At 36.5% G+C, this 13,927-nt stretch overlaps 1 protein-coding gene across 5 annotated transcripts in view; it reads right to left on the bottom strand.

Annotated features, from left to right (window-relative positions):
* The window catches only part of LOC139980821 (uncharacterized), a 113,955-nt gene that overhangs the window by 7,996 nt on the left and 92,032 nt on the right, over positions 1–13,927 (bottom strand). For all 5 annotated transcript variants that reach the window (XM_071992765.1, XM_071992767.1, XM_071992768.1 and 2 more), the window contains 8 exons: positions 12,603–12,728; positions 11,694–11,885; positions 10,274–10,480; positions 9,962–10,063; positions 8,615–8,797; positions 5,908–6,039; positions 983–1,209; positions 401–614 (listed from right to left, as the gene is read on the bottom strand). In XM_071992765.1, the coding sequence (XP_071848866.1) occupies positions 401–614; positions 983–1,209; positions 5,908–6,039; positions 8,615–8,797; positions 9,962–10,063; positions 10,274–10,480; positions 11,694–11,885; positions 12,603–12,728 (1,383 nt within the window). The remainder of the gene's footprint in view (positions 1–400; positions 615–982; positions 1,210–5,907; positions 6,040–8,614; positions 8,798–9,961; positions 10,064–10,273; positions 10,481–11,693; positions 11,886–12,602; positions 12,729–13,927) is intronic.

The following is a 13,927-nucleotide window of genomic DNA, read 5'->3' as shown; positions in this document are numbered from 1 at the left end:
AGTACAAGAGGCCTATTGTTTTTTGTGGAGGTCAAAGGTCATTTCAGGACAGCCTGTGTCATTGTGAAGTTATTGTTTGTCACATCACACTGCTTTTTACTGTATTTTATACTAAGATCAAGAATGTCATAAACCCTCACTATACATTATGTCAGATTCATGAAGAAAACTGCTCATGATACATCATCGAAAGCACAGACATATTTGCATTCTGGTTTTTCAACTGTTCTAGTTTTTTGCATTATTAAAATTGAAAGTACTGATATCCTATTTTCTACTGCAAGAAGTCTGAGGTACCCGATGACTAATATAGTTGGTACAAGTCTCACCTAATACATGGACAAACATGGCATATGGACATCTTTGTCAACAAGTCACAAATATTAATTTTTAGACAAACCTTGACCTTCCTTTCCTTCATTACTTCCTTCTGCCATTGCTTTCCGTCTTCTTTTAATTTCTTTGCCATATTTCTCAATTCATCGTTGGTTAGTTTAAGGTTGGACAACGCAGAGTGAAGTTGGGATCTAGTTGGAAGATACCCCGAGCCTGGAGCCTCATGACTCAGCTCAACAGTAGATGGAGATTTCCCTGCTGCAGAAGACTTCACATTGCTGTAGAAAACATGAAAAGTAAACAAACAATTGAAATCATTGAAACAAACAACCAAAAAGAACAATTAATTCAATAAAACTTACTAACTAAAGCTTTATATACTGACTGCATTTCATTTCATAGGCATTTTTTTTTTTACCAGAATAGTTATAAAACTATTTATAAACAGGAATATTAAGATTTAGAGTAAGTTTATCTAACGATGGCAGAAGCACTTGACCTTTAATTTTCTCTATAAACACAAAACATTCAGAAAGCAGATAGAACCTACACAAAATCATTCAGAAAGCAGATAGAACCTACACAAAATCATTCAGAAAGCAGATAGAACCTACACAAAAACATTCAGAAAGCAAAGAGAACCTACATAAAAACTGGTGTTTTCCTTGGAGTAACACCGAGTATGTTTGCTGACTTCTTGCATTCTTCATTCAGTTCTTGAATCAGTGACCGGTCACTCTTTTCAACATTGACACTAAGGAGGGAGTCTTTCTCCCTCTGCTGGTGACCTCTGACATCTGACCTCAGCTTCCCCAGCTCTTCGTCTTGATTCTTTAGCTTTTCACGCAGTTTTTCTGTCTCTCTCATCTTCTCCTGTTGAGCAAACCCAGACAAATTCACGTTTCAGTTATGATTCAACTTATAATAAACTTTTTGTTTAAAGATTATTGTAAACTGTACAAGTGGTTTATAGAAACATAATATTGTTCATTATAAACACAAATTTAAAACAAAACAGTATGAAAGGTAAACATGCTCACTTCCAATCCATCAGTACTACCTGCAGTATTATATAGACAAGTTAATGTAATAGGGTAGAACTAGCCCTATTTATATGTGAACTTAACACATCATTGTGGATTCCATACTTAAGGTATAGGTTAGATATATGTTTATTGCTAATATAATCTGCTGTCGAGTTACGTACAACTCACTTAAAAATTGATAACATTGACTAATAATCCTTTAATTTGAGACAGAAAGCAATAAAATACTATTACATAAATTACACCATAAAGTGACAATCACATAATGACAATAACGACATTGCTTTAAGGCTGTAATGGTAGTATGATTCATTTGAAATCTTGAAACATAAAATGTAACATGTCTACACTTTAAGCAAGCTTCCACACAGTCCCATACAGTATTCCATATACAAAAACTGGCCCGGAAAACAAGAATGATTTCTTATGATAATTTCATCTTTCAGTAATACTTTTAAACCAACAAGTTAAAACTATTCAAAATCAAATCAAAGAATCCATTGAGGTACTATACTCTATAATTTTTACCTTCAGTGGTTTATGAAACAATTATGTACATATTGGTAAAGAGCCTAGTCCTCTACAGTATAAATAATACACATGGAGTGTAGGACTGCATGAATAACCTACAATCAACAACTGAGCAGCCATCAGCAACATATGGGGAAGTTTCCATGTAATAGACAACTTTTGAAACACTTCCATGGTGACAGGTATTCTATCAAATTCCATTCTCTCTGAATAGAATCTAACATTTACTGGCGCCCTAGGTAATTAGGTAAATTTACACAGTAGATTTGCAAAAAACGCCCCTACAGAGCCAGGTGTTCCAAAATGGTGAAAAATAAGCAGAGTAAAGTAAGTTAATACACAGTCAGTTATCAATCTCAATCACAGATATTGACCCACTGAAGTAATATAAACTGAATAAAACCCTGACAAGCTGTACATAGATCACTCTCAGCTCATAAATTATCATTCCGCAGTCATTTATCTAGAGCAGGGTTACTAAATTATTGATTTACTGCAGTTGTTCGTGATAATATGTAATGTTTTTAACACAAAAATGTAAACTGTGGCATTTGAAACTTTGGATTCTATCCAGAAAGCAAGCTCCTAATCTAAAGACACCACAATCGGACAAATGATTACTCAGCAACAAACTGTCTAGCTTTAAATCCAGTCTGATTGGGAAACAAAAATAGTTCTTGCAATTGAAAGCTCACTCCACTAATATGGTACACACAAATAAAGGGAACCGGTCATCACACAAATCCGCCGTTGACGATTGCCTTTAATTTGTAGTGTTTAAGCTTGAAATGAAGACACAGTATTCTCTATTAGCTATTAACTGACTACACACCTATGCTTATTTTCTAATACCACTAATGCACAACAGTCGGTTCTGGATGCTATAGTCATCTGGCAGACATCAACAAATTAGCTAGCAGGAATAGGTGAATATTTCTTTTGCTTTTAGTTTCAAGTGTCATCCATCAAGTTCTGTAAATAAGACATTTCCTGTAGAGCCCTTACTAACTGATCCTTTGGATTCCTCCCCAAGATTTTTATTTTTTTATTTGTATCTTAGTAAATGGTTTATTATGTTTACTCAAACACTTCAACAATCTACCTAGCTCTGTATCTACCAAACCAATAGCAAATATGTACACAAATTTATCTTCATTAGTTTCTGCGATTGACCAGTGTTTGCAGCTGTTGGTAGTTGTTATGCAGTAAATGTCCTTCAAAGTTTGTAATAAAGTCATACAGATGCTTTGGAAAAACACCTTACTGCCAGGGGCCATAGTGCCAGAAGGGTGCGTGGAGCCATTCAGAGTGCCGCTCCCTTTCCAGATCATCTACTTTGGCAGTGAAGAACAAAAAGGGACGAGATTGCGACAACAAGCTCCCCCTGGTTGTCACTTTCCACCCTAATCTTCCTCCTCTTCAGCAAATCACCTCTAACAACCACAACATTCTCCTCACTTCAGATAGACTCCAACGAGCCGTCCCTGAAAACCCATCATCGCCTACAGACGACCACGCAACCTACGAGACCTTCTTGTGTGTGCTGCTGTTCCACCTCTAACTTCTAACCCTACACCCATTCAGTATGGTACTTTCAAATGTGATCGTACTTCGAGATGCATCATCTGCATGCAGCCACCACATTGTTGAATCCAATTCCATCACCAGCCACAGCATGCAATTGAACTCACACACAAGACTAAGGGTCACATCACTTGTACAACCACTAATGTCATATATCTGATCTCTTGTAGAGTTTGCGGCATCCAGTATGTTGGCGAAACCAAAACCACCCTCAAGAAACGATTCTATGGTCACAGATCCACAGTCAACACCATGAAGACTGAGACCCCAGTTGGAGAACACTTTAACCTTCCCAACCATACCATTAACGACATGTCCCTACAGGGGATTGAATCCTTAGGTAGCCGTCCTGACCTAGTACGAATCAGCAGAGAGAGGCTGTGGATGCAACGCCTTCGCACCATTAAACCTCATGGGCTCAACATTCAGGAAGGACATGACTAACTTTTCTTCTGTCCCCCCCCTCCTTCTCGCCTTGTTCCCCCCCTTTCACTCCTCTTCTCATAGCTCTCTTCCACCCCTTATTTCTCCAAACCTTTCTGTCTTTGTCCTTCTCCAGTTTATTCCCTAACCCCTTCCCTTAATCCTCTCCTCTCTTTGTCCCTCCACTGTTTATCTCCTACCTCTCCTCTTCCCCTGTTGATTTCTTTCTTTCTTCTCACCATCCCTTGTCTACTAATCCCCTTACATCTATCTCTTTGTGTTCACCATACTCATTAACCTGTCTGTATTCTGTGCGTGTTTTTGTCCCTTCTGTTACTGTTACTTGTCATTTAGCCTTTGAAGAAGATCCTGCTAGGATCGAAACGTCAGGCCAACTTACTTTTACACATTTTCCTACACAGGGTCTCTAGTGGATAAGCAGTTTGCTAACAGTTTTATTTTATTTTGAGTTTAAAGTAGTTCAATCAAACCTTGAACTGATGACAAGTAAACCAGAATGTTCACTAATATTTGGTTTCTCTACAAAGTAAACTATATATGATTAAATAAAGACATTCTTAAAATTGTTATATGGAATACTTGCAGTTTGTTAATAATTAACAGATTATCATTAATAATATATTGTGTGATGTTTAACAAACTGAACGAACCACCTTTACACTACCGGAAAATGTGCAATTACAGACAATTAGCATAGCACAGACCGGACTGCAATAGGTCAACAAATGACCAAATACAACCAATCGCTGCTGTTCATGGAGTACTCAAAGCAGTCTCAACGCAACCAGTTTAAGATACTACTTCACACCTACAAAGCGATCAACGGGCTTGCCCCCTCAATATATCACTGACCTTCTTACTCCTTTGCATCGGTGAACTACAGTTACGCTTCGCTCTTCCTATCATGCGAATGTGCAATTAACTCCTGGTCCACTTACCTACACTCGTTATGGTGATTGTGCCTTTTCTGTCGCTGCTCCTTCTCTTTGGAACAAACTCCCATTTCACGTTCGTGACTCTCCCTCCCTTTGTATTTTCAAGAGACAACTTAAAACATTTCTGTTTGATTTTAGTTTCTTTTTTTCCTTGGTTTTCTTTGTCTCTTTCCTACTTTGTAAAGCGCTTTGAAACGCTGTATTAGCGCTATATAAATGTAATTTATTATAATTATTATTATTATTACATTTGAATGAAGGAAAATAGTGATGGACTACATATGAAATATCTGCTGCCAACAAAGCCAATGATAGGTATAAAATAGTTTGGACTAAGTAATACCACTACTTTAAAATGGAGATAATATCCCATTTAGCAGATCAAATTATTTTTATGTCAAAAAGCACATTAAAAATATTGAACCTGAGGACTATCTAAATCTTGAAAGAAAGGCCTTAACCTTCTTTGTATTTTAATAACCATATTACATTAATTTCAGCGGCCTCTGAATATCAATGGAAATTTGTCACACCATTTGGTTCAATCAGCACCAGCAAAAGCTATCAAGGGTTACATAAACACACATACACAGACACATATTGGTAGTTGATTACATCTCCAGTACATACCATAGTACTTACAGCTAGTTAGTAAAATAAACACATCAAGAGACACCGGTAGTTGATTACACCTCCAGTACATGCCATAGTACTAACAGCTAGATAGTAACATAAACACATACAGAGACACATATAGGTAATTGATTACATCTCCAGTATGTACCACAGTACTAACAGCTAGTTAGTAAAATAAACACATAGAGAGACACATATAGGAAGTTATTACATCTCCAGTACTCACCATAGTACTAACAGCTACAGTAGCTAGTTACATAAACTCATACAAACACACATATAGGTAGTTATTACATCTCCAGTACATACCATAGTACTAACAGCTAGCTAGTAAAATAAACACATACAGAGACACATATAGATACTCTTTCACAGACATGAATATCCAGTCTTACCTGGGACATATCCTCTCTCATCTTATCAAGTTGTGCTTGGATATCCTTCCTGGTCTCCTCTCTAGCTTCAGATACAGCTTCAACTTTCTCTCTGCCAGCAGCCAAGTTCTCATCTCTTAATTTGTTGTTTTCCTTGAAATAATTGAATAACCAGAATTCAAAAATGCATAGAGGTTTTGATGACTTTATTACAATAGTCTTCTGCTTCTCCAGCAGAAATAACTCTTATAATATAACTGTCTTAATTTATACCATGAGATATCATGTTTAAAAGGTTTTCAGAGTTTGACCACTGGTGACCCAGATGACCTTTGACCTCCACCAAAATGAATTGATTTCTGCATCCATATGCCAAATATGAAACTATCCATGCTTCCTTTTTGAGATATTGTGTCTACAAGGTTTTCAATATTTGATAACTCAGATGATACCTCAGATGATCTTTGACCTCAACTAAAGAACATATTTCTATTGCTCAATACAACACATCCACATGTCAAGTATGTAAGTAACCATGATTCATATCTTGAGATACCATGTTTACAAGGTTTCCACCTCTCTTGACCTCTGATGACCTTGACCTCCACAAGAAAGAATAGAGTTCTTTCTCTCAATGTGACATATCTACACAACAAGTAAATATCAATGCTTCTTATCTGGATATATCATGTTTACAAAGTGTTCAGTTTTTGACATCTGGTGACCTTTGACCTCCACAAAAACAATAGGATTCTTCCTCTCAATGTGTCACATCAACATATAAAGAATGCAAAGTATCCATGGTTCCTATATTGAGATATCCTGTTTACAATATGGGCGTCACAAACACACATACACACACACCCCATCATGACTGCTTGGGTTAGGATTATCATTGTAACTAAAATTCACAATCATCCTCAGAAATCAGTCAGAAGTTACTTGGTAATGCTGTTAATAGGAAACAAACACCAAGTGCAGAGACTAGTTCCAAAAAAGTGCATCAGGTGATTAACTAATCTTGGAACTTGATAAGCCATGAATATTTGTATGACATAATACTATCACAACAGTTTTCACTATTTTGATAGTGCGCCCTCACTATATACGGTACTTCTTCTGGTGTACCCCTCTGAGTCATGGAGGACCTGGCCTCTGTTTTAAGATTTTAAAGAAAAGGAATCTATGACCACTATTCCATGTGGCTCCGTGAGATACAGAGGTTTATTTAGCATCCTTTCTGTCTGTGTAACATATATTCTACTGGAAGTACGGGCTTTTCCTTAAAACCTATACTTGCCTCGGATCTAGTCTTGCTGGGAAGTCACAACATTCATTATCATTCATTCTCATACTGTTATAACATGTTTACATTTTGTGAAGAATCCCTTTTCATTTTGGACTTTGGAAGATCCTGCTGTTTATAGTCAAGAGGCTGCCTTCTAAATTGTAATTTGGTGAGTTGCAGTTTAATGACTAAGTATTATAAATATCCCCCATAATACCTACTATACATTTCAACAAATCTAAAGGAAAGCCACTTCAATCCCAAATGCTCCTTAGTCTGATTCATGGAGGCAAGCCATTGGTTGATTTAGTTTTAATGCTGTTTTAATAGCCAAATAACTTTTTGTAGTGCTCTATAGTTTATCAAAAATGGAAAATAAGACCGGGCAAAATGCAGCCTGTTGTACTAATTATAACTTTCACTACTGATTGATATTTTGGAGACTAGCAGCTTTGGTATCATTTGGACTAACTAGACAGAACTGTGGTGATAAAACTACATCCAACTGGATTGCCTTGTTTATCCATTCCATTCCCCCCTCCCCACATGCCCCATTCATGGCTTTTTTATGCTGATGTTTTGCTAATTTGCTTAATAGCTATTCAGGTAGTAAAGTATGTTTACTGAAGAATTCTCTTTAAACTATGTCAGAGGAAGATGGAGTTGCAAGGAGACTACTAATATACCACCAGAATGGAAGATCAGCTTCTGTTATGTTAATTCTACCGATTTCTCAAGGTCTCTGTAAAATTCAATAATTTGTTTAATAAAAAACATATCTGGTTAGTGGTGTTGTAATAATTAAAAACTGAAAAGCACTAAAATATAAATTGTATTAGTCATACTGCAAAACAGTTATAAGTTACAGCTTCAAAGTAACTACATTAAATTTCATGGCCAAGTCACTTTCAAAAGCAAAACACTGGAAATGTGCCAACATCCAGTATAAATCATGAACCTTCTCAGATCATTACAAACTGAGTCTATTTGAGCTATCTGTATCTGAAGATATTTGTCTCAACCTATCAAACAGAAATAAACAGTCGGTAAGCATCCCTCCAAGAACTGCTAAAACAAAACATTCCATTCTTGCTGTTGACAAGAACAATGTGTTTTCCAAGCACAATATGTTCAATGGAAACTGATCATTCAGCAGGTGAGAGCTTGTAATATACGCTTATAACAAGAACTCTGCATGCAGAACATTCTATTTCCACATTTCTGATAGACCTGCATGGCAGACAAGTTTCCCATTGCAATTCATTAGGGTGAAAGCTTCTAACTGTCAGTGTTGCCATAGAAACAGTGTTCTAAGACTATTGGCTAGGTGTAGCTTATGAAATGTTATGTTATTCCTCACCATGTCTGTGTTTTGATAGGGTGTTCTTATACAGGGGTTCAGTGGAAGTGTTAAAACATGTTTCTCCTGACTAATCTTACCTCTTTCAGGATTTTCATTGATTCCTTGAGATGTTCCTTGTCTTGTTTTAGTTTCTCCATCTCCACACGCATCCGTTTTACCTCTCCTCCTAAACTCTCCTCCATGGCTCTCTTTTCAGCTTCCTGTTTCCTTTCAGCTTCCATTTGCCAGATTTCTCGTTCTGTTATTATGGCTCTCTGAATCTAACAGAGTTATAAAGCAGGACATATAATTCAGTTTGTATTCAGTGTATTGCAATCGAGTGTCAAGCAAACGTTCCTTTCAAATCAAATTATCCACTACTTATTGTAATGTATGCATTGTTCACATCACATGTTTATATGCTAAGATGTTTCCTTCAGCTCGAAGGTTAACCTACAGAAACAGGCTGTAAGTCACTTCAAATCTTGCATCTTCAGCTGAACAAGGAGATTTATCTAGCAAATTAAAAACTAAAGTTGAAATAGGTAAAAATTTGATGACTAAACCCAAGGATCTCACGAATACAGACCTATCCTTTACCAACTGACCTATCCAATCAGGAGCCAGAGAAGCTTGCACACTGTGTTACTAAGGATTATACTCTAGTTTCATACAATACAACACAGGAGGCAAACAGAAGGAATTTAAAGAGAATTCGGCAAAATTAACCTCATCACCTCACCAATTCCTCAGGCTTTTTGGTCCGATACCATCATCAACGATCTCACCTGGTCCTCAAACTCCTTTCTTTGTTCGATACCACCATTAACCATCTCACCTCCTACTCACCATCTACTTGGTCCCATACCACCATCAATTGTCTCACCTGGTCCTCTGCCACCATTTCACCTGCTCCCTCCTAGCACCATCCACTTCACCTGTCGTTGAGTCTACTTGTCAATTGGTGCTATACTACCATTAACCATCTAACCTGTTCCTTCCCCTACTGGTCCTATATTAACATTAACCATCTTACCTGTTCCTTACCCTACTGGTCCTATACCACCATCAAGCATCTCACCTGTTGCTTCCCGTACTGGTCCTACACCACAATTAATCAACCATCTGACCTGTTCCTTCCCCTACTGGCCCTCTTCTACCATCAACCATCTGACCTGTTCCTTCCCCTACTGGTCCTATACCACCATCAACCATCTGACCTGTTCCTTCCCCTACTGGTCCTATACCACCATCAACCATCTTACCAGTTCCTACCCATACTGTTCCTATACTACCATCAACCATCTCCCCTGTTCCTTCCCCTTCTGGTCCTATACCACCATCAACCATCTGACCTGTTCCTTCCCCTACTGGCCCTCTACTACCATCAACCATCTGACCTGTTCCTTCCCCTACTGGTCCTATACCACCATCAACCATCTTACCTGTTCTTCTGCTTCTTTCCTCATCTGGATTCCTAGTGTCTCTTTAGCCTCTTCAAGCTGTTTGAGTTTTTCTTTGAGATCTGTCAGTTCATCAATTCTTTCCTGGCCAGACAAAAAGAATAATTATGATCAACTATTTAATGTGAACAAACAAGGTGTAGAAATGGGTACCCAAAATATGTTGCAAGTTGCCATAGACGTGCCATTTCTCTTTGTAATAAGGGTACTTTAAAGGCATATATTCTAAAAGGAAAATCCTTCTCAGTTCTTCTTTAAACATTTTCTACTTAATAACAGATTTTGCTGACATACCTCCAGTTCAGCCTTCATCAGTTTCCTGACCTTCTCCAACTCTTCTTGAACCTTGGTCACAGACTCTTCCTTGTCCTTCTCAAGTTCAAACTGTAATTGTTGGAGGGCTCCCTCTTTCTCATTTAAGAGTCGCTCTCTCAGTTCAACAAGAGCGACTTCTCTGTTTGCTTCTAGTTTCTGGCACTCCTCTGTGTTTGATCTGATGATCTGTGACAAGAGAAACATGCAAGCAACATATACAATGAAGACATTAAAGATATCAACCAAGAAATGAGAGCATCAAGCAATAGCTATTTGTTAGAATCAAACACTCTTCTGTGTTTGCTCTGATGATCTGTGATAAGAAAAACATGGAAGCAAGCGAATACAATGAAGACATTAATGATATCAACCAAGAAATGAGAGCATCAAACAATACCTATTTGTTAGAATCAAACATGATGAATTACAGCTTTGTTAATTATTATTTGTCTCTGAAACATTTTGCTTTTTTTTAAACTATAGTATTTACACAATGCTACATTGTGGGACATATCTACACTTACAACAGCTAAAGCATGGCCAAAAAAAAAATTAGTGTGGCAGACTGTTTACTTTCAACTAAAGTAAACAACCACCCTGAAGAAATAGCAATTTCTACTTTTCATGTTTGTATAGTACAAGGTTTATGAATTAAGCACATAAATATAATGAAAGCAGCCTTAACTACATTAAAGGAAGAGTCTTTGGAGCACACATTCTTGTAAACGTTATTCAAAATGAGAGACAAGTGTCAGGGAATTCTCGATGACAGATTTTAATGGATGTCATATTTGAATTGAATGGTCTCATTTTAATAAGTCAGTTTTTGAAACATTTCATGTAGATGACTCATCTTTTTGTATTTGTTGATTTCTTGTAGATAGTGCAGAGGTGCAAAAGGGGTAATAATTTTGGAACAAGAAGTATGTGGAATTTGATGTTGACTAAGATCAGTAATGGTTAGTGTATTAAAATCCATTGGTTACACATTCAAATATTAAACTATGGGCTTCATAAAATTGACGTTCCATACAAGGATAAAATTAATCCTCCCCCCCCTCCACCAAAGAAAAAAAACATGAAAAAAGCAAAGGCAAATGTAAAAGTGATAGACCACTCATGGTTAAAATCCTCCCTAATTGTCCTAGACAATTTTTCAATACATGTATAGTAAACGTATCACTTCAGACATTTAAGCACGATTTTGACCATTGGCCATTTTGCATGGTAGATGACATAATTAATAGTCTGTGAGCTAGACTAGGTATAGTCCAGCCACTTTCATTGATCACTCATAAATATTTAAAGTTAATTTAAAAACAAAATGTAATCTGAACATGAATGTAACTAGACCAATTAATATTTGGTTGCAAACATCATTTATAAGATAAAGATATACCTCCTCCTTTCCTTTCTGAAGCATATGAACATTTTCTTGGACGTCCACCAATGTCTCACGAGCAGACTGCAGAGCTCTTTCTCTTTCTTGAATGGTGCCCTCTAATTCTGTGACTTTCATCACCTTCTCATGAAGCTGACTTCTCAAGGCGATGATTTCATTCTGGAGATGGTTTTGTGTTTGTGATGAATCCTATGTGTCCAAAGGATACCAGACATTACAATCAGAACCTCTCACTGATAACAAGACCCATCTGTCACCTCACACACAGTTAAGAATGGATGGTATATCAGTTTAATGCTTCTATGTAGGCCAATGCATTTCGGTTGTAGATTATTAGGATAACTTTATAATCTATATATGCCCGCAAGAGTGCCACTTTAAATTTGTATTTACTATGTACTTTCAGCTAAAGACTAACAAGATGGATGACATAATCAATAGAGGGACCCATGACATTTAAATATAGCATGCTCTTCAGCAGCTATAAACAACCAAAAATCAATAGAAATCTAGGCCACAGTTAACAGCATTTCCCTTGTCTGTTAATTCCTGCAAACCTGGCAGGTGGATTTATCCACTGATCTTTCACTCATTCATTTCTTAAAAAAAAAAAGTCTTTCTTATGAAGTGAAGACATTGATATTGTTTATAAAGCCATATCTATGCTGTAACTGAAAAAGCAACAACATATAACTGGAAATTTGTAGAAATATGTCACAATAACATCTGAGTCATAAGTCAACAAATTTGTTATATCATATCCATAAGATTTCAAATAACTTGCGATTCTTTCATTAATATTTTAGAGAAAAGGCCCTTTTCTCCCTCTTTTTTGTCTGCCTACACATTTAAATAACATGTAAGCTAATCGCACCAGATAGCATTATTCAAAACATGTTTTATTACATGTAAACTCTTGTGCAACTTGTCCTCTGCCTCTCTTATCGTATCCTTCTGCATCTCCATCTCCTGCCTGAGGTTCGCAATCTCTTCTGTCGCTTCTTTAAACTTCTGGCTGCTGTTATCTCTCTCCTGATATAAAAATAAAAAACACGAACACAATGAGTATTATCATGATACAAATAGCTAATTCAAGCAATATTTTTTATATTTTAGCAATCCTGAGAGAGATGGCTTTTAATAGTCACTCATGGATCACACAGAGCTCACTGATCTTATCGATATTTGAAGAAAAAGTTTAAGAGAAAACAACTTGTTTCATTATATAATAGTCATACAAAGTAGATAAAAACCTATGCAAGCTTTCTAAATAAAAAATCCATTACTATTACCTCCCGTAAAATACAGTGATGTAAACAATACCATTAAGAGGGTACAGAGCAAAAGTTGCTTATGAATAGCAAGAAGTAGTCAATATGAGAAATCTATACCATTTTTACCCGACTTAGTTACTGCAAGAAAAAAATTAAAGAAAGAAATATGATAATTGTCTACTATAGTTACTTGACAACAATATTTGCAATTGTATGTTACAATGATGTCGGCTGCTATGTCTTCTAAAAGGCAATCAAACCTTGGATAGTTTGTATCAATGTCGACTATAACATTGCTTTCTGAAACGAAACAAATTTAAGAACTTATCTCAAATGATCTGCTTGGCTCCCTAACCTGGTAGAACTTGACCAATTTGATTTCAAATTATCAGCAATAACATAAACTAGAATATCATTTGACTTAAAACGTAAAAATATGATCACATGTAAACAAGAACCAATTTGACCCAATTATCATATTCATGAGAGATAAGTTGATATGGCATAAAATAAAGGTCTTTGTCACATTGAATTTATTATCCACCTATAAGACATTTCAAGTCTAGAGCTATTTAAGGACCATATTTACATGTTTGATTGTTCTCCTCCTGATTCGACAGTCTGTGACTTATTTGAGATAATAGTGTAATGTCATCTAGACACTTTTCTTAAGGCCCAACCAAATAAGTGAAGATAGGCAGGGCATTACAAAGAATGACCCTTCTTAACTTGAGTTGTGAATATGCCAAGGTTGCTGAGAGATGCAGCAAGTCTTCAGAATATACGCAGGCTTGTATCATTCAGATATCATTCCATTCGTAGTACCTTCATGATACCTTTGAACTTTTATGCTTATACAACTTTGGTGCCCCTTATTGGAATATTCATAGAAATACGATAAATCCCATATAGATATATAGCCATATAGACAGATGGAAAGACAGACATGTAGATAGA

This window comes from Apostichopus japonicus, chromosome 15 (assembly GCF_037975245.1).
Source record: "Apostichopus japonicus isolate 1M-3 chromosome 15, ASM3797524v1, whole genome shotgun sequence".
Lineage (NCBI taxonomy): Eukaryota > Metazoa > Echinodermata > Holothuroidea > Aspidochirotida > Stichopodidae > Apostichopus > Apostichopus japonicus.
The sequence above is the reverse complement of the archived record's forward strand: the minus strand, read 5'-3'. Positions and strand labels throughout refer to the sequence as shown.